General features: G+C 36.9%; 1 protein-coding gene and 1 long non-coding RNA gene across 2 annotated transcripts in view; both read left to right on the top strand.

Moving 5' to 3' along the window:
• The window catches only part of slc8a1a (solute carrier family 8 member 1a), a 69,308-nt gene that overhangs the window by 24,073 nt on the left and 19,479 nt on the right, over positions 1-25,756 (top strand). The window contains exons 3-6 of the mRNA XM_079844107.1: positions 22,336-22,442; positions 24,519-24,539; positions 24,966-24,983; positions 25,118-25,132. Of these exons, the coding sequence (XP_079700233.1) occupies positions 22,336-22,442; positions 24,519-24,539; positions 24,966-24,983; positions 25,118-25,132 (161 nt within the window). The remainder of the gene's footprint in view (positions 1-22,335; positions 22,443-24,518; positions 24,540-24,965; positions 24,984-25,117; positions 25,133-25,756) is intronic.
• On the top strand, positions 4,480-10,952 carry LOC307142941. Its single transcript, XR_013818534.1, has 3 exons — positions 4,480-6,085; positions 6,283-6,630; positions 7,880-10,952. It is a non-coding gene; the product is annotated as an uncharacterized lncRNA (long non-coding RNA).

The following is a 25,756-nucleotide window of genomic DNA, read 5'->3' as shown; positions in this document are numbered from 1 at the left end:
GTTAGTTTTTAAAACTGTTAGTGTTAGCTCAGGTCCATTAAATAATACAGTTACAACTTTTGATTTTAATAATGTGTTATTAAATGCTGAAGTGTACATTAAACTAAGATTAATACATGCTTTAGAAGTATTTTTCATTGTCAGTTTGTTAATGAATGAACTAATATTAAATAATGGTGCCTTATTGTAAAGTGTGTGATTGAACAACAGTCAGAACATATTAAAACAATATCTAGGGCATGTAATTTAGTCCAGATTAAAATATAGGGCTAAAATATAGTTTGAAAATGAATAGCCTTAAGTCTTTAAGTATTAAGTATTAGGTTATGTGATGACGAGCACTGTATAGTTTTGTTTTACGAGGGTTACCGGGGAAACGGCTGCATTTCTGCTATTCCGTCAGCGCCCTCTGCTGTCAGAGAGTGAATGTGCACTTCAGCGTCTTCACTCGTTCCGCCATGTGCTCGGCTCATGCACGGTCTGTTTACATCAGACCGCGTTCCTCTTTGACGTGTTGTTTATTTTAAACGGTTGATGGGTAAAGTATTCTTAAAATGCATTCTAAAAATCTGAATAATTCGTAATAAATAATTATTCACAGTATTTTGAAGTGCCCACGATAACAATATTGTGCATGTTCATTATTGCGGTATATCGTATTACCGTTTACCGGCACATGTCTAGTTATATGTCAGTCAAACGTCCTCTTGGGTGGCCTTTGACCAATGAAAGCTGCGATAGAGTGCAAAGCTTCTGCCCTCAGTCCGAAGGTCTGGCTAATGCCGAGTTCACACTGCGCGATTTTAGCCACGATTTTGACTAGCCGACAGGTTTTGTGAAATTGCAGACAAATCACAATCACGCAGTGTGAATTATCAAAGACGCGATCAGGGAGAATCGCAGATGAGTCGCCGATGCCCGTGAGATATTTGGCATGCTAAATATCTGGACCTGTCGGTGATTCAAACTCCTGCTGTGTGAAACGTGTTCTGACTGAAAATGACATCGGCGATGACCGACAGCCAATGAGAGAGCAAGATAGAAGGCAGCGGGAAGTTTGGGGAGGAGCTATAGACCAGAATATCAGTATTTTAATAGATATATTTACAATTCTATCAAACAGAAACAAAGCATAGACATTTGCTTGACCAGCCGCAATAGCAGCACATTGCAAAATGATTTATTTATCTCAAACTCTCTTTGCAGAACACTATCATTGCTCCCAGTGTCTCCCCAACCATTTCCTCAACCATAATATGTTTTCTTTTTCTCCCTTTCGCTGCAAATCAGTGCACAGACAATTTGAATCGCAAACTTTCTTCTTTCAAGTTTTAAAATCGTGCAGTCTGAACTTGGCATTAGCGAGACTACGCTCTGTTTAGTTCCAGTCTCTTAGAAGCCCCTCCTTCCAAATAGCTCAATGTGCTCTGATTGGTCGGCCGGACCAGTGTGTTGTGATTGGTCAACCGCTTCAAGTGTGTTTTGAAAATGTCATGCCTCTTACCATAACACACAACTAACCCAACTCAACCAGGCCTCGTCCCTTTTTATGTGTATTCCTTTGCTGAATATTTAACACGTACATCCCCGGAAGAAAATTAGAATTAGAATTTAGGGAGTTCAGAAACAAGTATAGCCTTTTGGAGTGTATAACACACTTTGGAGTGGACTTTGTGATTTGTAACTCTGCAGATCGTTTTTACGCTCAAACAGCAACGTTATACACTAATGAAAGTTGAAAATATAAAAAAGCATAATAGGACCTCTTTAAAACGTCACCAAATGTTTTGGACATTTTTATTGTGAAAATCCATTTTTTTAGATCTGCTCAGGTCATAAATATGTCATTGGTTGGATATTGCTTTTTGTAATTGCTTGTAGAGTAAAACATGGCAACAAGACAATGAGAAACACTGATCTGCCTTCTGAGACAGTTTAATTGGAGGCATTTGTGCACTAATAATTTAAATCTATTAATTCTCAAGGCTGCGACTTGAAATTCTTATTCAGTAATCATGAATGACTGAATGTGTTGATCAAAACGTCTGGAAGCCCTGGTTTGTGATACTACAAAGTATTTTAAATGTGTAAGTTGCAAGAGAGATCTAAATGGATTGGTGTTGTGTTTATGCTATTTAACCAAATCATTTGTCTTGTCCAAAGGATTTGTGCAGGTGCGTAGTTCATCAAAACTGAGGTCCATTTTCACAGTCTGATGCTCAGTTGATTACAGCCGTACAGAGCATGACATTTCGTCTGATTACTCTTTTCCTGCTGTCTTTTTGTCCCCAAGCAAGCACAGGCAGAAGTTCTTTCTGAAGCACACTAGACATTTCACAGCTGTCAAGTGCACTGTATAAACCTGCTCAAAAATATCTGCCCGGAGAAGATTATAGTCTCCAAAGCTTGTGATTTCTTTCTTTCTACACAGACAGATGGGATATAAAAGGGTTTGACAAAAGAATGTGGCAGATTTGGGGAGCTGCTTGTTCGGTGCATCAAATTTATATTTGAGTACTTTTGTGCCAAGTTTGATGTTGCAAGTGGACATCTTGAAATGTTGATGTTTTTTCAAGTTGCACTCAGTGCTTTTTTTATTTAAAAACACTGTTTTACTTGTAATTGTGGCAGTCATATTTTTATTTTAGTTTATTATATTTGTATTGTATTTTTTATTTATTGGTCGATATAGATTTTCATTTGGATTACCTATCGTCATTTAATGCTCACTTAAAGTTATTGAAAATCTTTAAAACTCAATTTAATAACCCATATATAGCAAATATCTTTTTTTTTCTTACTGTCCATTATAATGTTGTGCTGCACTTGTACTGTAGCATTTAAAATGATTGTTTTTAGTGTTTTATTTGTGATCATTTATGCAAAATTGTATAGAGTTTTAGCATCAGCACATGACATCCCTATAGAAACACATCAGATTGGCATATTCATTAAAAGGTTCATGAACTGCATTATTTTATTATTTTATAATGTTTCTCGGGGTGCACTTTTAGTATGATTTTTTACATCAAAAATCTATGTAAATCCAAATCCAAAACAAGTTCTCTGGGCTTGGTTTCAATAAAAGCTGTTTTTGGACTAACAAGGAAGTTTTCAGTTCTGAAATGTACAGGATATTCTTATAGTATGTTGATCTCTTATATGTCAAAAGCTCAAGGGAAATTAGATTGAATTTGTCAATCTAATCTGATTTTAATTCAATGCATAAACAACTCAAGTTTCACCTTGTATGGTGAAAGACAGACTTTGCCGTATACTAATCTTGAGAGAATCTCTGCTGGGATTTTTCTCCGGTGGAGGTCCTACTTGGGCCTGCAGTGCTTCCCAGGGCAAATAGTTCTGTTGCCAAGGGAAGCTGACCCAAACTCAGCTGCTCCCATAGGCCCGAATCTCCGTCTGTAGTTGCCCCGGGAGGGAGAACAGACAGACGATGACAGAAAATGATCTATTTCTGTTGCTTTGATGACAAAGAGGGGAGTAAATGAAATAAAACTGGCATTTAAGGTCATATTTGAATGTTAGTGGATGAGTTGTGTTTTCTATATAGCTAATACTACTGAATGTTGTCCAGTATTTTATATACCATACTTTTATTGGGATAAGTGGGCTGAATATCAAGGGTGTAAATTTTAGCATGTATGTTTTTGTGTGTATGGCTTGTTCCAGGTGTTGTAGGCTTATCTTGTGTCGCAAAGAACACTCTAATCTCTAATATCAATCTTTAGTTGCGTGTCACTCAATTACAGGACAGCTGATCAGCTTGCCTTAAGCACAATGTGTGTCATGAAAACGCAGATGATTTTATCTTCTCTCACGCCACAGCTTACAAAAATCTACCTATTTTTTTTACACCCAGTTTATATAATGACATTGTCATCATTAAAGCCACCATATGTAATTTTTCACCGCTAGAGGTCGCTTATTCAAAACAAAGGAGTAGCTTGATGACGGCTTGATTTCACAGAGCTTTTATTGTGCCTCAGACGAGCGCTTCCGCTTCTTCCGCTTCTTCCGCTCATGAGTATGTGGGGTAACGCAGCGATGTTTTATCATATTAGATACATTTAAGTGTGTTGAAAGTTATGTTATATCTGTGCGTTCGCTCGGTGGCTACAATGAGACACCTGTTACACACTGCAGTAAGCTAGATGGATATTAGGCATGGTAAAACATGGCACTCACATGAGATTTAAACAATAAGACTAACTGTGTTGAGCTATATAACAATGATACGTTTTCTGTGGATGAATTTATCCAAACAGTTGCTCACCTGTCTAATAAAACACATAATATATTAAAGCGTCTTTGGTGTTTCCATGGTTTCTACAAAATAATCAAGGGTACTTGATTAAACTGGAAAAAATCGATGAAAAAATCGAACTGGAAATCGAGGGTAACGCAGGTATGATGTCATGGATAGGCGACGTATGGGCACGGTCCGTGTCCTCGTTAAAATAGCTTATTTCCCTGGATTTAAACATTCGGGATAATGAAAGTACACAAGTCAACAAAATATATAACATTGTTCTAGTGTTTTTTTTATATTTTAATCCAAAAATCTTACATATTGTGTCTTTAACTCAACCTCATTTTGTTCTGAAGCTTTTTCTCATCTTTTCTTTCTTCTGTGAAACACAAATGGATGTGAGCGTTTTCTCTTGTGTGCTTACTGCAGTTTTCCCACGAGTGGGCGTGGTTTCAGCACAGACAGCGGACACGCCCCCAGCATTTGAGAGCAGAGAATCCTGCTTAAGATTTTGATAAGCTATTTTATTTACTTGGTGGATCTTTTATTATTATATGGTTGACACGTTTGTCTGTAGTGTAACAAATTTTAACTTTACAGGGACTTTAAGCATAATGTCCAAGCTGCTCCCATGCAAGGAAAGTAGATTGTGATTAAAGGTGAACTTAGATAGATTTTTGCAGTAAAATTTCCAAAAACCACTAGGCCAGTGTTATATATTTTGTTTAGTTGAGAACTTAGAATATCCCAAACGTTTCCAACTATTTGTAAATCGTGAGAAATTGCTATTTTAACCAAGGAACCGGGACGTGTGAGCCATGCGTTTGAGGGAGTCGCCTGTCGATTGCGTCATATCTGCGTTACTCTCGGTTTCTGGTTTTATTTAGAAGAAACGCTGTACTCTCACTGCAGTGTGAACAAGTGTCATAGCAGCCGCCGATGACTGGAAAAGAGGAAGTGGCGCGGGCGACCATGTCATAATAAAAGTCCCGCCGGCGACTATGCCATAATAACATTCCCGCTCTTCAATCGCTCCTGCGGCCTTGCTCAGCTCCACAACACTCGGTCCTGCTCTGCTTCATACTACAGTAATGTTAATAATTGCATCCATGAACATGATTTCTGCCCGAGTTCTATTCTTACTCTTTCCCACCAGCTGTGAGGTGAAGACCACATGTCCCAAGATTCTGCGCTCAAACGTGGCGTCATCAAACTACGCCTTTGTTTTGAACAGGCGACCTCTAGTGGACAGAAAAGTTACATAGTGTAGCTTTAATGCACAATTATGATAAATTACTTGCACTTTTTCTCATTTGTTAGTCACTTCGGATCTATTAAATGACTAAATGTACATAAAATGTACCATAAAATGTTTTAATTTTCCTTAGAATTATGCATATTGTGCTTAACATCTTCTTTGAACTAATAAAAGAAAGTCCTATTGTATCAGAATGCCATAGCAGAAAGAAAATAATGACAAACGTTTATCACTCTATTCAGTTTTTTAAAGGTCCCATGGCATGGCATTTTTCTATTATTTTATAATGTTTCCTGAGGTGTACTTATATTGTTAGTATGATTTTTACATCATAAAATGTCATAATTTAGAAATAAAAGGCATTTTTTCAATACTGATGTTTGTCCTCTGGCTGAATGCCCTGCTTCAGGAGGCGTGTCTGCTGTGAGACTTCAGTAAAAACGCCCACTGTTGTGATTAGCTGACATCTTTGCGAGGTCTACGAGGCACGAGCTGGCATGAGCTGCTGCCAGAGAGACGGATGGACCTGTGTTCACTTCACATCAGTTCTGTCAGTCTCAGTTCAGTGCTGTTGCAGTTACAGCATATACTTCAGGTTATTAGTTTATTTCTAGTCGGAGGGGCTGTCACTCATGTCAGAAAGTTAATAACTTTTGTAAATTATGGATCAGCGCTGACTGGAGACGCGAACCGTTTAGAACGATTCAGTCCGATTTGGTGAACTGATTCGGTTCACTAAAAAGAACCGGTTCAAAAGAATGATTCGTTCGCGAACCGGACATCACGGAGACGGAACGATTGCTAACAAAGTTATTTATAGTAACTACTGAGTTGTGAGAGGCTGTCAGCGCGAGTTTATTGTGTTTGTATCTGAGAGTTCTGAATAAACACGAGTTCCAGTCACACCGAGTCCGTCTTCATCATTATTACCAACTTTGTAACACATGCAAAGTACCATTACAGTTGTCGAGACGAACGAGTTACGAGTAAGTGTTGATAATAGCATTATTTTTAAACATGTTCCTATCATATGAAAAGCGTCAGTGACGCGCATTGCGTACACAGCGCAAACAAAGACACAACAGCAGTAATCGAATGTAATCCAGTAGGGCTGTGCAATTAATCGAATTTCGATTTCGATTTCGATTTTGCCTCCCAACGATCACCAAAATAGTACAATCGAGAAAAAACGATTATTTTGCCTTGCGTTCTGAATGAAACGCGCACGCGCTCATCCGCCCCTCCCGAAGCCACAAACTTTCTCAGATCGGGAGTCTCGTGTGCAGAATTTAAAAACTCGGCGCGAGTAAAGATGGCAGAAGGAGGGCAGTTACAGCAGCGTTTGGTGAGCAAAAAAGGCAAAACCAACTCCGTTGTCTGGGAACAGTTTGGCTTCGAGGAATCAGACGACGAGCAGAAACATGCTACGTGCAAGATTTGCTACATGGTAGTGGCTGCAACGCAAGGGAACATCACGAATTTGTTTTACCACTTGAAAATTAAACACAGAGTGACCTATGACAATCTAATAAAGAAACAAAAACTGACGAGAGCAGGGGTGCCGTGTAAACGTCCTTTTTTCCCCTCATATTTGTCAAATAATTCTCTCTTTGTAAACTTTGTTCAATGCATGCGAGTGCTGCCGTATGTTTGAATATGACCAGTCGTTTTCACCGTCGTCACCCGGGTTTAGTGCCTGAAGACGCGAATGAGAAGCCGCGCGCGCTGTGAGGAAATGTATCTCTGTCCACTCATCCGAGAGCGCGCACACGTCTCACAGCGCGCAAATATTGAGTTCTCTTTCAAGTCTTGCTCTTGAACGGACAAACTCACACAAAACGTATGTCAACATGTCCATCTTGATGAGTATCCTAGCAGACATAGTCTGTATATGCCTTAAGTGAACTTTATACAGTCGAGAAAGACGACGCATATCCGATCCGGATTGAATAGCTTTTGTAAGTTTAATAGGATTCATCTTTAATTTATGCACTCAAATATGCAATGCTACCTTACATTTGATACATTTCTGTACCTGAAAACTAATGTTAGACGTACCTGAAAAGCATATCTAGCCGAACCATATTGTTGATCTTATTTATTTGTGATTATCATTTTTATGTGAATACTTTTATACTTTGATTTGAATATATGTTATATTATTTATTTTAATAGTTCAAAAAGTACAACAAATGTTACAATTTCAATTGAATTGTTGAAAGGTGTATTTTTAATAAATACAACACATTCCCAAAGTCATGTGAAATAATCGTGTTACATAATCGTGATTTCAATTTTGACCAAAATAATCGTGATTATGATTTTTTCCATAATCGAGCAGCCCTATAATCCAGTTTATTGTGGGGAATAGCCTAGCCCAGATACCCTCACGCTTACCCCCCTTCTGCTTAATCTCGCGCCGCGTAAGGCGCCTCCGCTGTGGGCCAGATGCAGTACTGGGGGTCGGGGATGTTGAAGGCCACCGGCCAGCCCGAGCTTCGGCGTGTGTGAAGTTTATCTCTAAAGATGTGGCTCTCTATGTTGAGCAGAAACGACTGTATGCACATTTTAGAACAGATAGACGCGACGAGGACGTACAAAAACACTGACTCACAAGATAGAAAAAACGAAAACACCGTTTTGTTGGGAGAGAGAGAAGCCGCAGTGTGTGCACGAATAATAAATAATTAGCTACACATAAGAAATCACTGATCACAGATCAGAAGGAACTGAAAAAATACTTCTGTTTTCATTTGTACATCCAAACACTGAGAAACTGCCAGCGTTCACTCGTTCACAACCCATGATCTCTCGAGCGTTTGCATGGGCATGCCAAATTCTCTGGGCGGAGGAAAGGGAGGAAACCGTTCCTGCTTGGACGTCAAACCAGGAGACTTCAGGATTGGCTCGTCTGGCCTGTCATTTTCTCAAAGGCAGAGAAAGACAGCCAGAACTCGGTTTTACACCGATCAACATTTCTATCCACTTGGGGACAATATTCAGGATAGGGGAACTCATATTAATGTTGAAAAACCTCATAAAATGAACATTTCATGCCATGGGACCTTTAACACTTTGAAGTTTTATCTTTGTGCCTAGTGTTTTTTCAATGAGTAAACAAAAAAACATTACATTTGAATAAAATATTACATTTGCATTAATTCATCTTCCAGACACTGTTATCCAAAGCAGTGTTCAAACTAGTATACATTTTATCAGTTTATATCAGTGTTATTTTTAATATTTTTGTTTAAAATTATAGTATTTATTAATCCTTTAAATGTTATATTTTCAGTTTTGTGCTTTTGTCATTTATGCATTTTTTAATATTTCCATTTAGCTTTATATTTATTTCATTTTTAGTCAATTTAGTATTTTATTTTAAACTTATTTCAATTAGTTTCCAAGTCATCTATTTTTTTTTCTTTTCTTTTTTCAACAAAACCAAATGTTTAATAGATTTAGTTTTAATTAACAGTATACAACACTGGTGTGTGTTCCCTGGGAGATAATATGATAATATCAAGATTAATAATGTATTCCGTATAATATATTACATGAAGTCTCTTAGAAAGCATCTGCCAAGATTCATCCTGCTTCTGTAAATCTGTGTGGTCCATTTATGGTGTATCCAGTGTTGCTATGCCTCTTTTATTCCCTGAGTCTCTTTCTCATCTTTCACCCAGTCTCGTGTTTTTCACAGTGCTGTAGATCTGGACCGGTGTCTGACAAGCAGCCTTCACGCTTGTGTAATCCCGTCCACTAACTTCTGGGTTATAAAACGGCTGATCATTTTTCAATCAGCTCTTTTTGCCTGTGAATGAACGCTGATCAGATGGCATTCTATTATAATCACTGACAGGAAAAGAGAGGGAGAGAGCTAGAAACTTCAAGGCAGCCAGAAAAATGTATCCCATCCCATTACAGCTCTTGGAAGGGAAAGTAACAGTCTGTTCCTGGCTATGGTAACAATACACAGCAGGAGTCCCGTGTAGGTTTGGCTTTACCCATCACATCGGTTCAATAGGCTTGCTAAGCCATGGGTCTTCGTAGCATGGCTTGTCATGGACAGGGGAAAAACAGCTAATGAATATTCCAGCTCACAGTCAACATCTGAGAGTCAAGAGCCAGGGGCTTTCTGACTTGAAAAGCACTGGCGCTGATTAACTTTTTGAGTGGAGAAAGCCTTAATGGCATTAAATTGGGTTTAAATGGGTCAGTCACAAACCAGATAAGAGAAGGGGCAGTAAAAGTAGTCGTAGTTGATCATTTTAGCTCTATATGCTTTCTTCTTTGAGGAAGCTTTTTTGTGTCCTTACGTCGTACACACAATTAACTCAAATAGATTTTGCAACAGTGTTGTTAGATTCTATTTTTATATTTTCAATTTTCTTTTTCATTTCAGTTACATTTTTACTATTTTTTTATGTTCAAGGCTTAGACTAACCTTTAATTAACTGTGCTATATTGACTTTATGCACTAAAAGAAACATTTGCATGAATGAATATTGAATATGCATTGTTTGAGGACTCAAAAAAAAAACTGGGGGGAAGTTCTCGGGTGGGCTCTGAGACAACATTTCTCTGTGGAGGTGTAAATATTTCATGTTCATCTAAAACTATCTAGAGAGAATTAAAGGTGAACTATGTAAGATTTTTGCAGTTAAATATCCAAAAACCACTAGGCCAGTGTTATATATTTTGAGTTGAGTACTTAGAATATCCCAAATGTTTCCAACTATTTGTAAATCGTGAGAAATTGCTATTTTAACCAAGGAACCGGGACGCGTGAGCCATGCGGGAGTCGACTGTCGATTGCGTCATATCTGCGTTACCCTCGGTTTCCGGTTTTATTTAGCAGAAACGCTGTACTCTCACTGCAGTGTGAACAAGTGTCATAGCAGCCGCCGAGCGAACGTCATCACTACCTTTTCAACACACTCAGATATATCTAATACGATAAACAGAGTTGCGTTACCTCAAACTCAACACTGGAAAAGAGGAAGTGGCGTGTCATAATAAAAGTCCCGCCGACGACTATGCCATAATAACAGTCCTGCTCTTCAATCGCTCCTGCGACCTTTCTCAGCTTCACAACACTCGATCCTGCTCTGCTTCATACTACAGTAATGTTAATAATCGCATCCATTTAGGGCTGAAACGATTCATCGAGTTACTCGATTAACTCGATTACAAAAATTCCTCGAGGCAAAAATTCTGCCTCGAAGCCTCGTTAAATTCCTATGACGCGCACTATACGCGCAGGGATCTGATTCACACGGACCGCTGTTCAATGTTCAGGAAGCACACCATAGCGCATGATACATTTTGAATTTAGTTTAGATTCTAGATGCCCAGAATCACTATAGTAACTGCATGTTTTACACAGTTTATGTAAGTTGATTACCGTTCTTATAGCTGCCACACACACACACACACACACGCGGCGTGCGCAAGCCCGAAGCCAGATCGCTTTCACTTTCATCCTCATAAAGTTTGTCAAGTAAATGCTTTTAAAGCCTTGCCAGTTTGAACATTGAAGCGGTTGTGCACTATTCAAAAACAACAATACGGAAAACTTATCCGTTCAGTGCTCAGCTTTTTTCTGTGACACGGAGAGTTGAGCCGTGTCGCGTCTTTGACAACGAGCGCGCGCCCTGAAGGCAGACCTCTTTTCGCGTGAAGATCGCGCGCGGAGAGCAGCGCAGAACTGATAGTAGAAAATCAGTAACACACACACACACACGCATGCACCCTCCTCTCGCTCTCTCGCGCCAGTCAGACCAATTGTGGCAATGCATCACATATGCTTAAACTTTTATGTAGCCACGCAACAATAATTTTAGCATTCACTGTATACACCGGGACGTGATGTGACGTGATTTTTCGAACGGATGCTTCACCTAAAATGCACCGCTATGCAAGTGATGCAAGCCAAATGCAGCGTTCTATTAAAAATGAATGTATGTATTTCTGCAGTACCTAACTGCAATGAAGCCTCACGCACACGCACACACACACACACACACACACACATGTTGCTAGGTTACCATAGCAAATAGGCTCACCACATATGATATATTATTTGTTAGTAGCCTAATGGTAAATGCTGCAGGTGTAGAAATCTACATAAAAGATATTTACTTTGATGTCAGGGCTAGATTACAGCATGAAACCTGTTGTGCATATTAATAAATTAAATTGCTTTTCCTCTTCATTTTCGTTATGCATTATTTGTTTTGGTTGTTTAAAAACACGGGAAAAAATGTATCCGATTAATCGATTAATCGATCGATTAAGTGCTAGATTAATCGATTACAAAAAGAATCGATAGCTGCAGCCCTAGCATCCATCAACAAGATCCTGACTCTTTTTCGCCGGCTGTGAGGTGGAGACCACATGTCCCAAGATTCTGCGCTATATAAAAACAGCGTACATTCAGAGGTTGTTATGCATTATACAGTGGCAAGAAAAAGTATGTGAACCACTTGCAGAATCTGTGAAAATGTGAATAATTTTAACTAAATACATTTTATTTATTATTTAGTGCTGTCCTGAATAAGATATTTTACATATAAAATGTTTACATATAATCCATAAGACAAAAAAATTGCTGAATTTATTCAAATAACCCCGTTCAAAAGTTTATGAACCATTAATTCTCAATACTGTGTGTCGTTCCCTGGATGATCCACGGCTGTTTTTTGTTGTGTATGATTTTGAGATCCAGTTTTTCACACTGATGACAATTGAGGGACTCAAACACAACTACTAGAAGGTTTTAAACATTCACTGATGCTCCAGAAGCAAACACGATGCATTAAGAGCCGGGGGGTGAAAACTTTCGAGCAGGATGTAGATGTCCAAATGTTTCTTATTTTGTTCAAAACATTTTTCTCATTTAGTACTGCCCTTAAGAAGAAACAGAAGATACTTGCATGTTTCCCAGAAGACAAATTGAGGACAATTTACCATGATCTTCAAATTCAATAAGTTTTCATCCCCCAGCTCTTAATGCATCGCGTTTCCTTCTGGAGCATCATTGAATGTTTGACCTTAGTTGTAATAGTTGTGTTAAAGTCTTGAGTTTGAGTCCCTCAATTGTCCTCAGTGTGAAAAGATGGATCTCAAAATTATACAGTCCCTCCTGGAGAGGGTTACATTTTTTTTGTAAAATATCTTATTCAGGACAGTACTAAATAAACAATAATATGCCTTTTGTATGATCTCTTCATTTAGTTCAAATTACATTTTCACAGACTCTGCAAGTGGTTCACATACTTGTTCTTGCCACTGTACATACATTCTAAACATCCTTACATAAATCTGCTTTCATCCTTGAATATCTATACGTTAACCTTGGATTTTCTGTATAATTTATCCGGCTCACTGCTGTCTTGTTTGGAGTTAATATAAGCAATGCATCTATGCTTCAGCTGACATACTGATAGGAATAAATATAATTGGCTTCCTGCATGCAGATTCATCACTTCCATCTGATGGATTTACTGCACTGACACAGGTCAAATGTATGTGTGCTGTGTCACGTATATGCATGTTGTAAGGATCTGTTGATCTGTCTGTCTGTAGATCTATTTACCAATTTGTGGCGGTACCAAATAACATCAGGCACCATTTATAACCTTCAAAAATTAGTCTTTGGCTTTTGCAAGCTGGTGTCATAGTGATTTTCAAATGGCGCTCTGTGCTTCAGGTTAGTTCTGTCCTTGCCCTCCTGGTTTAAAACCAGCTGGCATCTCTTTTACTCAAGCTTGAATTATTAACACAGACACACACACAGTTGCTTAAGCAAATTCTTGTGGTCTGCAGTTAACCCATATATTCATTGGTCATAATAAGCATTCACATGTATTGCAGACTAGCGAAGGTCATTGTTGATTAAAGCAGCAGCTACAGCCAAAGGCCTTTATTATGACTTTAGCATTTAAAGCCATATCTGTTGCTCACATCATATAATGTATGCCTCCAAACTAATATGAGTCAAAAACACATAGCAGATCAATTAAAAACAAGAAGTTAACAGCCTAAGCAGCTACAAATATTTAGCTATTTAAGGAACATTTAGTCAATTTTGTCATTTATTCACCCTCATGTTGTTCCAACTATGTATGACTTTCACTCTTCTGTGGAAAACAAAAGGATACATTTCGCAGAATGTTAGAACTGCAGTCTTCCATACAATGAAAGTGGATGGGGACCAGGGGCTGTCAAGCTCCAAAAATTACAAAAAGCATCATTAAAGTAGTGGGTAACACTATATCTTTGTTACATGTAACATGTACTTACTATAGTAACAGCACATAATTTTGCATAATTATATGCTAGTAAGTACATGTGGTTAATTAATATTACTCAGTACTTAACTGTATAATTACTGTAACAAGGACACCTTAAAGGAGTCATGAACTGATTTTTTAAAAATGTTATAATGTTTTCTGAGGTTAAATTATATTTACATCAAAAACATCATCATTTAGAAGTAATATGCTATTTTCTATCCTGTTTCTGACTCTCTTTCAAACGCTCCATTTTGATTGTCGCATTCAAGACTTGTAAATAAACGCCCACTGCTATGATTGGGACAGTGGAATTGTTTTGAAAACTTGTGATGTTGAAAAATATTTTGTTGAATCATTTGCCAACAATGTGAAACATTTATGCAAATTACACATGCTTTTTAAGTCTTGTGGCAAATACATTTTGAATTTAGAAATCAACTTTTGTTTGAGCTTTTGATATATAAAAGGTCATGGTAATATAAGAATATCCTGTAAATTTCAGAGCTGAAAACTTCCTTGTTAGTCAAAGAAAAGCTTTTATAGACACCAGGCCCAGCAAACGATCGATTTCAGAATATGCCTCACCTTGACGTCATTGTGTGGTGAAGCACCGCCTCAACAGAAAAAGAACAACGCCTGATTCTGTAGCCCCGCCCACCGTCTCATGCCACTAACATGACATAGGCCTACATAGAGCTAAACCGGATCGAACTTCTAATCAATAAACATACCACATAAGCTTAATTCGGATTCCAATATTATGAATTCATGGATGAACTTTTAATGAATATCCAGCTCACGTGGGGAAGACATTCTGTTCCTTCATTTAACCACAGATTCATTTGTAAACAAGAGACTGGATTTGCAGACAGTATGAGATTACATGAATGAATGAAGCAACACACTAATGTGAGTAAAACGTGTTTTTTTAAATGTATTGCATTGTTACAGATCGTATTGATTATGTGTACGTGTCTAACTGACATACCTTAGCACACTGTCAAAGGCTGAATAATTCTTTATTTGTGGTGGTGTTGGTTCATTGCGATTCGGGATGAGACTCGGACATTTATGGGCCGGGGCTTTCAAAGCTTACGTCCCGGGGATATGTGTTTTTCAGATGGGCTACCAATAAAAATTAAATAGTGAAATAACATTCTTTTCTTGATGTGCGTTGTTCACTCTCTTGACTTGATATTTGAAGGGCGCGCGCGCGCGCGTGTGTGTGTGTGTGTACGGTTCGCGGTTATATCCACCGATCGGGCGGGGAAGTAATAAAAAAAAGAACGTCCAATCAATCGCGGGTGGATGAGAGATGAATCATTGTGTTTGTTTGATAAAGATATTTTGCGAGCCCTGTGGGCGATTCATTCCGGTTGCCGTTTCCCCACACGCTTTCAAAACAATTCCCACATGTACTGACAGGGGAGCTGAAGCTCATTAAATATGCAAATCTTATCCAATCCTAGTCGTGGGTGTTTACTTCCAAGTCTTCAGTGCGGCACGCCAATAAAAACTGAGCGTTCCAGGAGAGAGCCTCAAATTCAGGGAAGAAAATAGTCTATTACTTATTCATTATGATGTTTTTGAATGTAAAAACCACGCAAATGTCATAAGTTGACCTCAGACAACAGTATAAATATAAAAAAAGCGATAACTTGTGATCGTCAAATGAGTGTTCTTGACAGCTGATGAGTGGCGGGAAAAAGAGAACAAAGAAACAGGTTAACAGGTAACGGAAAGTCCAACATATAATACGAAACCAAAACAAACGCAAAACATGACAGGAAGTTTTGAGTTCTGAAACTTGCAGGATATTTTTATAGTACAATGACCACTTATGTTAAAAGATCAATAACAATTTCTCAATTCATGACCACTTTAAAATAAAGTGTAACCATTCCAATTCTTCTGAAGCCATATTATAATGTAATGTGATATACATTTTAGTCTATATTCACTGAAAATCTCGCTTGGGAAAAGAGTAGCTTAGACATTTTGAAATAAAAGAGTGTTATTTTAGTATTATTTATAAACTATTAAAGTGTTTATTTAGAATTAGCTTTTATTTTTATATTTTCAGTTTTCATTTTAAATTTTTTGTAATTTTGTTGTTTTTGTCTTCTTTATTATTTTTTTAATTCCTATTTTGCTCAGTTTCATTGTATTTCAGTTTTAGTACAATTTTTTTTAGTTGCCAAGAAAACATTTTTCTAATTTTTGTAAGTTATATTTTGTTTGATTTCAACTTTCCTTTCCTATTATTAAACCTGCCATTTTTATTCTCTGCTCGTTTAGTCAAGAATCATTGTTTGGTGCTGTGTGCAAAATGACTGAGCTGGAAATAAGAATAAATTGTGTGTGAGGGAAAAATCCACCACTCTTCACATTAGTTTACTCTCCATATTTGGTAAGCATTGCTGCTGTAGATGAAGCGCCTCTGGATATCATCAAACATGGGAATGGTGTGTTGTGGATTGGCCCATAAAATGAATTGATAGACTGCGTGTGTTGTTTTCTGTACTGGCAGAAGGTGAATGGGGGGTGGGTGAGAAAAAAGGATACATTCTTAATTTAATATAACTCAATTTTGGGAAAAATTATTCCTTTAAAAACATGTTTATCCATCTCTACATCTTATTTTAAATGTAAGTAGCATTTTGTGTGAACAGCCTTTGAGAGAAAAAAAGTGTTTGGGCTTAGTAAATTATGTAAACAGGCTGTCTGGCAATGTTGCACAGGCCTTCCCATTTAACAAGCCGTAGCACAACACAGTGAAGCATGTCTGGGGCTGGGCCCTGTAAACCCTAAGTGTGCAGGGAGCTTACATAAACCTATAGTAAGTACGCAGACAATGGCACTGTGCACTTTTCTATCCGCAGGCCTTTGTCTCTCTTTGTCCTGTTTGTCCTTGTCACAGTTTATCAATCTATGGTCTGAGTCATTACAAACGGTCCGTCACAAAAAGACAGGTGGACATGAGAGGGGAAAAGAGCAAACTACTTTCTCTTTACAGAGTCAAAATTATAATTATGTGCCTAAATATTCTACAATGTGTTCTAGATTTTGGTTTCAAGCATAAGGTACTTTTACTAAACGAGTGCCATTTGTGTTAATCACTTTCAATATCTGTAAACAATGACTTAGCCAATGCTATCTTGATGTGTAAAATGTAGATATTTTTTTCTTGTAACTAATTTATTTTCAGATTTTCTGAGACATCCATACCAACACATCAACACAATTATAGCTGCATAATTTATCTAATTGGCTTTATAATATGCATAAGCAGAAAACATTTAAAAAACAACAACAACAATAAAGCGAGTATTTTCTTTATAGGCCAAACCTGAGAAAATGGCATCATCTGTAAAAATTTTTAAAAATTTTAAGTTTGAAGCCTCACCAACAGAATTAAAAGCCTATATTAACAAAGATTGCATCATTATTAAATGGCCCTGGGATTAAAATTTGTACATTGGACATTTGGACATTTTTGTCCTGAAGGTCCTGATTGGAACTATTTTGTGTTACTAGTGTAAAATAGATTTATTAAAGGAAATGGTGGTGAAATAACGGAAGCCCTGAACCGCAAAATAAAAATAAAAAAAACGGTAAAAAAAAAAATCTAGAATATCGAGATTAAAGTCAAAATATTTCGAGAATAAAATCGAAATATTTCGAGATTAAAGTCAAAATTACAAACACAGCCTCACTGAACACACACTACAGCGCTGCAGCCGCTAGTGTATTTGAACAGGGGGCTGAAAACTTTCATCATCCATCAAGTAACCTAATTGCCCTTAACGTACAGCAAATATCACTAAACAAGAGATAAAATTGAAATATAAAACGTAGTGTTCAGGTTATCTTAACGTTCATGAAACAGATAGGCCTAGGAGTTTTCAAACGTTTATCTTTTATCACTATTATCTTATACATTAATATCTGCTCTGAGAGCAAAATCTAATAAAAAATCCCTGCACTTTTTTCGGATTTGTGTGTTCACATAAAGATTTCTATGGGTCAATGTGGATAAATCTAGATTTAAATTCAGAGAGACCAGCGCATGACCTGACGGATTTGGATTATTCCTATCCAAAATGAGATGATCATGTGAGCCTTATGTATAGTGTAACTTTGAGGGTTGAAGCCGCAGGGCGCTCTCACACAGAACGCCAAAAACGGTCTCGTAGAAGTAATGATTTATGATGTTCCAGTAGGCAAAATGGAAAAAAATCATCCAGCTAAGTTAAAAAAAAAGCAGAAACCTTTTGACTGATGAAACATGAGGACAATTAACACATGATGTGATCATATATGTTTTATGTGTGTTTTTCAAGCCATTTTGGGGTATTTCCATATTTATATGAATAATGCAATGTTAATTGCCATATCCTTTATAACAGTATAGAAACCATTATTATGTGATAATTGTTTTCATTGTCTTAATTTATTATAATTAATAATATACCGGTAATTTGTACTGCTTTTTATTGAACTTAGCTGGATGATTTTTTCTACTGGAACGTCATAAATCATATTCATAATCATAAAGCAGATATTAATGTATAAGATAATAGTGATAAAAGGGTTTATTTAGTTATATTCACAATCACAGCAGTTTTGGCCTAAACCAATCATTCTTCGTGAGCAGGCGTTTTGTGAAAACTCCTAGGCCTATCTCATGAACGTTAAAATAACCTGAAGACTATGTTTTATATTTCAATTTTATCTCTTGTTTAGTGATATTTACGTCTGTAATTTTGACTTTAATCTCAAAATTCTAGATTTTTTTTTAACAGATTTAAAAATACACACCTATGCCAAAATGTATGTAGTTGGCATTAACACAGGCAAAATTATATTAAAAAAAAAATAAACTGAAAAAGACAAACAATGTGTAAAATAGAATAGGTAAAATAGAATAGTTGTGTCCCCATGTTTTAACCATGTTACCATCATATTTTTCCACTTTTAAAGTAATTACCAAATTCATAACCTATAATAATAATTAAAAACTTGTGTCATAATGACATCATCTCCCTTTCACAAATGCACCTAAAGGGACATGGTAATGGAAAATATATGAGATTTCAATGCTTTTTTGTTCCCCAAAAAACTCTGCATAACATTTGCGAGAGAACGCAAAAGCATCAACGTGTTTTTCCATCCCCATGTCCCCTAAGGGGCTCCATACAAACTAAACTCTTCAAGGACAAGTTAAAGTGTCCCTATTATATTTTTTCTGGTTTGTCATTAAGGTGATATTTTAAAATTTCAACTTTGATAATGATTTTGTACAGTAAACATTTGATAATTAAAGCGTGAATGTTTGTAGAAATATCATGCAGCTTTAAGGCACTTTGTGTAAGTACTATGACCTTGAGCACAAGGCTTGTAATGTCTAATTAAAGTGTTAATTTAATTATATTATACCAACCTTGTTACCTTTCTGAATGCATAATTAAATGTATTAAAAAATATATTTATTTAGCTTGAGATAGAATGTTTTAATACTTCAACACATTATTTGACTGGTACAATGTTTATAATCTTGATGTTCTTAAAAAAATCACTGTATCACGCCGAAAAAGGCACCCGTTTCATATCACCCACTACGCAGTCTCATTCAATGTGTTGTTCCCTAGCAGAAGTGTGCTGGTGGCAGAACAATTCAAGATTTTGTGACAAGCGGAGCTTAGATGCCAACCGACAGGAGGAAGGGTTTATTTTGAGCACATGCCTGGATGAAGGTAGAGAGTATTTCAAGGGATGTGTTTTAGCTTTCTGTGTGTTCTGTCCTAGTCTCAGACTCAGATGACACACCCACCAGCTGCCCACATGCTGTTCGCTGATCATCTGATCAAATAGCAAGTGATGGCTGAAAACTGCAGTTGCGATCGGATTGGCTGATTGTTTTTGTGTGTGTTTTGCTTTTAAAATATAACATAAATATGTCCACCCATCCCAATCCAATGGGAAAAGATAACTATTTGACAAGATGGCGATTTAGCTGATTGAGCTTTCTGAAAACTGGCTGTTGCGATCTTTGATTGATTTTAAAGTGCCCCTATGCCATTTTAAAGGCTCCTGATTTTGTTTTGGAGGTCTCCTACAACAGGTTCACATGCATAAAAGGTCAAAAAACACTTTAATTTTGGAGGCTTCCTAAAGCTCAGCGATTTTACACATCGTAAAGACAGTACACTCTAAAAAAAAAAGGTTCTATATGGCACCAAAAATGATTCTTCGTCTAAATCATAGAGGAACCACTTTTGGTGCTATATAGCACCATATCTTAACATGTTCTGTATATGGTAGCGGTGCTATATAGCACCATAGTTAGCGGTGCTATATAGCACCTTTGTCAAAGAACCGGTGAAGAACCTCTGAAGAACTGCTGAAGCACCAAAATTGGTGCTATATAGCACTTAAAAAGGTTCCCCTACACTCTAAAAAAAAAGGCTCGTAATCATAGGGGAACCTTTTTTAGTGCTATATAGCACCAATTTTGGTGCTTCAATGGTTCTTTAGCGGTTCTTCAGAGGTGCTATATAGCACCTTAGTCAAAGAACCGGTGAAGAACCTCTGAAGAACCGGTGAAGAACCTCTGAAGAACCGCTGAAGAACCACTGAAGCACCAAAAATGGTGCTATATAGCACTAAAAAAGGTTCCCCTATGATTACGAGCCAAGAACTATTTTTGGTGCCATATAGAACCTTTTTTTTTTTAGAGTGTATGATTACGAGCCAATAACCATTTTTGGTGCCATATAGAACCTTTTTTTTTAGAGTGTAGCGATGACATGGATTTTACCATCAATCCGATTGCGAGTCCGATGATGAAGCATCGGAAGAACTACACTCTAAAAAAAAAAAGGTTCTATATGGCACCAAAAATAGTTCTTGGCTCGTAATCATAGGGGAACCTTTTTTAGTGCTATATAGCACCATTTTTGGTGCTTCAGTGGTTCTTCAGCGGTTCTTCAGAGGTTCTTTACCGGTTCTTCAGAGGTTCTTCACCGGTTCTTTGACTAAGGTGCTATATAGCACCTCTGAAGAACCACTGAAGCACCAAAATTGGTGCTATATAGCACTAAAAAAGGTTCCCTTTTGATTACGAGACTTTTTTTTTAGAGTGTAGTTATTAACCCGAACATCCATCACAAGGACAATTTGAGCTGAGCATTTCCCAATGATACACTACTCAGTTTGAGGTACATTATTAGATGCTGTAACTGTAATTCCTCCCCATCAGCATTAACAAATGTATGTTCATCAACAAAGCAAAGTGTATATTTTTCATTTATTCATATATTCATAGTCGATTCTTTCTTTATCGTGCACTTTCAACTTTACAACAGACATCTATTTTGCATGAAAGGGAATATTAAAAAAAACTTAATAGGGGCGCTTTAAACCATTTCTGTGCAAATCATGTTGTAAACTTGTACACATTTTTTGGAGTGTTTTGCTTGTGAAATCGATCATAAATATGTCCATACAACCCAATCTCACTGGAAAACGTAACGATTTTTTGAGGTGGCGATTTCGTATGAATTTGTATGACTTTTAGAAAAAACTAAGCATTGTACAATTGGATACGGTAGATTGGTAGCGATTGTACGAAAACACAATTCACCAAAACCTAAAATAGTTATGAATTGCCATGAGATTGTGTCGGTCCATCATACAAACCTTTCCTATCTTCCTATAAATGGGATGTTCTCAGGCTCACATTGTTGACTTGTGTTGAGGGTAAGATCTGAATTTTGTGTAGTGGTTTGTTACAATGACTTGTGTAATGGTCTTAGTAAATTGATACTATTTTTAAAAAAGTAAAGACAAAGGGAGATGGAGGAGAGAGTCTGTTGTTGTATTATTCACAAAACCAGACAGAAGCACTTAAAGGGCTTTTAGGCCAATATATTCCAGTAAACACAGCTGCGATTGCAGATCATTTTTCAAATGATTTCCATTGGCCCTGACTCTCTCACATTATATGATGATATATATGCTGCTCTGTTTGAGTGTGAGCATGTAAAGCACTCAATGGATAGATAATAAACATGCACAGCATGTGCAGATAAGCAATTCATTCAGACTGACCACAATATGCCACAGATTTTTCCATTTCCTTCAGGGAATTAATTAAAAAATTTTCCTAATAGCTTTAGGTCACCCTAAATTGAAAAATCTCTCTTTTTTTTGTTTTGTTTTTCAAATTCATTTTCATTGTATGGAAGATAACATTGTGTATATCCTGCATAGCAGCTCCTGTTGTGTTCAACAAAAGAAAGAAATATTAATGACGACAATTTTTTTTTTTGAGTGAACTTTTCCTTTGATTTTCATGTTGGTACAATAGACCATATTCTTTCAATCTGCTTTTCTTTGCTATCGGTTATTTCTCCAGCATGCTTCTACTCAATTCTTCAGCTCTTTTCCTCGTGCCTCTCTCATGTCTGCAAACTTGTGCTCTTTTTCTTTCTCTCTTTCTCTTTCAGCAAAACTATTCAGATCAATATAATCGATGACGAGGAGTATGAAAAGAATAAGAACTTCTTCCTGGAGATTGGAGAGCCACAAATGGTGGAAATGAGTGAGAGAAAAGGTGGGATGTCGTCTTCCCCTGGTCCCACTTCCCTGTAACAGCTGCCATCTTCAGGGCTGAACAGGAAGTGTTTATATACAATAGTCCTAGTCCACCCACAATCTCTCCAGACCTAATGTACACTATCTTGTCATTAAATCAGAGGTCTTCAACCCTGCTCCCTCCTGGAGAACAACTGCCCTGCAAAGTTTATTTCCATTTTCAAGCGACCCTGAAGAGCTTGGTTAGTCAGTTCAGGTGTGTTTGATTAGGGTTGGAGCTAAACTCTGCTGGACAAACTTGTCTGAATGGCCTCGTGGACTCGTTCTTGAGTTCTGAAGAAGAGGACGCATAATTTCTCCATTGCATTCTGTAGGGAAATTAGTAGATGAATAAAATAGGAATGGAGAGTCTTCGCGGATTTGATTGGCTTTAACTTTTTGTTTAGAGGCCTAAAAGTGAACGCACAAGCACACTTCATACCTCAAATGTGATTTTGTGTTCCCCCCACAGGAAGACCATAAAGGTTAAAATTCTTGACCATGAGGAGTATGACAAGCATGCAAACTTCTTCATAGAGCTGCAGGAACCAGAATGGAGGAGGAGGGGATGGACAGGTGAAAGATAGCAAAGAAACAAGACTTTTTCTTTTTCTGCAGCTGCCCTTTATTCTGGCTTCTGTCTTTCACTTCCTCCGCTCCTCCTTCAAAGCTGATCCTCTACTTTCGTTCTACTGTTGCAGTAATGCAGTTTTCCTCCCCTTACTTCTCAATTTCAGTGGATATATCCTTCATATTCCCTCCTGGCCAAAGGTTAAGAGCTCTCTCAGAGAATAGGCGTAATTGGCTCTGACTAGAGCTTTAATGTGAGGATTCAGTCCAGGACTAAAGCTGTCGGGATGGTTCCTTTAGGCCAGGATGAGACAAGGACAATTGAAACCATAATGACCTGCAGATACATGGGATTTCTGCCAAATTCCAGAGCCTGTGTGATTTCATGGTCTCTGTAACAGAACGATATTGATTCAGCCAAATGAAGTTAGATTCTTCTTGACATCATACTCATTTTTCAAATTTCATATTGTTAATGTCTCTTTGTTTTAGAGCTGTCAATTGAACTAAACACATAATATAATTAATTACATCAATTATTCTCAATAATTCATCTAATTAAACATTAATCCTCCAAATGAAGATAATTTAAGGTATCATGTATTTGTGACAGACAAAAACATTATAAAAGGCATTAGGAGTCAATATATTTTTGTTTTATCTCCATCCATTCATCCCAGTCCAATCAGAGTTTGTCAATCTGTTGAAGTGGTACTTTAAAACACTAAAGTAGTACTTTATGAATTGCTGTATTCGTAGGAAATGTCCTTAATATGACATTTATGAACAGCTCAGGAGATGTTTATTGCATTATTATTAATTATTTTAGTCAATCACACTAAATTAATGTTAGTATGATTTTTTTAGGCAGTTTATACCTTACATTATTACAATAACATTATTAGGATTTCTATTTCAATTAAATGAATGTTTTATTCATCAAAGAATCCTAAAAAAAAAAATCTATGTTTCCCCAAAATATGCAACTGTTTTCAACTTTGATAATAATAATACATTTTTCCTGAGCATCAAAACATCATCATGTGACACTGAAGACTGAAGTCATTATGCTGAAAATTCAGTTTTATCATCACAGGAATAAATTACATTTTTAAATATATTAAAATAGATAAACGAGTAAATGCAGCCTTGGTGAGACTTTTTTACAAAAACATTTTAAAAATCTTTCTTTTCAATGGTAGTGTATAGATTATAATGGATGAATTCAATATGCCCAAAGTTCAAAAAGTCCCCCATTTATCAATGTTTGATGATTTCCATCGGCTTTTGTTGAAATTACAGTCAGATTTCAGAGACAATCTCTAAGCCCCAGTCCCACCTGGAGTCACCAAAATTTAGCAACACAAAATTGCACACTATCCCTGTCTGTGTTACTTTGTTGGTTCATTCATAATCATTTTGTTCTTTCTTTATCTCCATTTTTTTTTCTTTTTTGTCCTGTCTCTCTTTCATTTGTCTGCATCAGCTATGTTGCTGCATGAATGTGGTAAGCTGTCTCTTTTTCCCCTGCTCTTTATATCTGTAAATACATTTTTCATCTCATGATCATGCAAATGTTTATGCATAAGCTCTTTGTTCAAATTTAGACAGTTTTTCACTATCCATGCTGCAAAGACCAGCATCATTTTCCATGCTTGTTGCTCTTCCATGCCAATTATATGCTGGGTAATGCTGTTTTGTAGCTGGTCAAGCAAAATTGTAGCATATGCTGGTCTTTACAGCAAGGACATATATTTGGACTTATTTCTCATTGTCTCCGTCTTTATCACTTCTGGTCACCAAATAAAGCTTATTTAGGCATTCAATTATTTATGCATTCTGGCCAATCACCTCAATTTCCTATCCTTACTAAAACCAGACCATTAAAACATGAAATGAACAAAGAGTGAGTTTATTTTTGCTATGTTTTTAGGTGGATTCGTGAAGACAGGTATGGTAAATATATCTCCGGAAATGCTTAGCTAACTCTTTACCAGCTACTTAAGCTAACTTGCATCGCTAACCATGCGAATGAATTCGCAGTCATAGATTTAATCTTTTCTATGATAATCTTTTCTTTGATAGATAAGCAGCTTTATGGTAAGAGATTAAATTTTACTTTTCACCAAGCTGAGAGCTAAATATAATATTGGGTGTGTTTGGTAACTGGTTTGCTTGACATTGAGCTAGAGCCTTTGTTTGTCACACTGCTTAAACTAGTAGTTTAGCGTGTGCTGTTCGCTTGATAGGCTCATTTGCTTAAATAGGACCAGAGACAGATACTAAGTGTCTAATTTGCTTTGCTTTCTTTCCTGTTGAGTAACATTTACAACAGAAAAAGCTCACATTACCAGTCCAGTAGACTATATAAACTCCAGTAGACTAGATTTTAGTTTTCCATCATGGCTGTGTCTGAAAATAATGACTATAATGCTTATTTCTCAGTAGAAATTGGGCCAAAAAAATATTGAATTGCCCAAAATATATTGTAAATAAATGTGTGTGTGTGTGTGTGTGTGTGTGTGTGTGTGTGTGTGTGTGTGTGTGTGTGTGTGTGTGTGTGTGTGTGTGTGTGTGTGTGTGTGTGTGTGTGTGTGTGTGTGTGTGTGTGTGTGTGTGTGTGTGTGTGTGTGTGTGTGTGTGTGTGTGTGTGTGTGTGTGTGTGTGTGTATACACATTTATTATGAATTATTTCATATTTTTATAAAATATAGTTATAAATTG

Source organism: Gobio gobio (assembly GCF_949357685.1).
Source record: "Gobio gobio genome assembly, chromosome: 19".
NCBI lineage: Eukaryota > Metazoa > Chordata > Actinopteri > Cypriniformes > Gobionidae > Gobio > Gobio gobio.
This window is presented reverse-complemented; position numbering and strand designations above follow the sequence as displayed.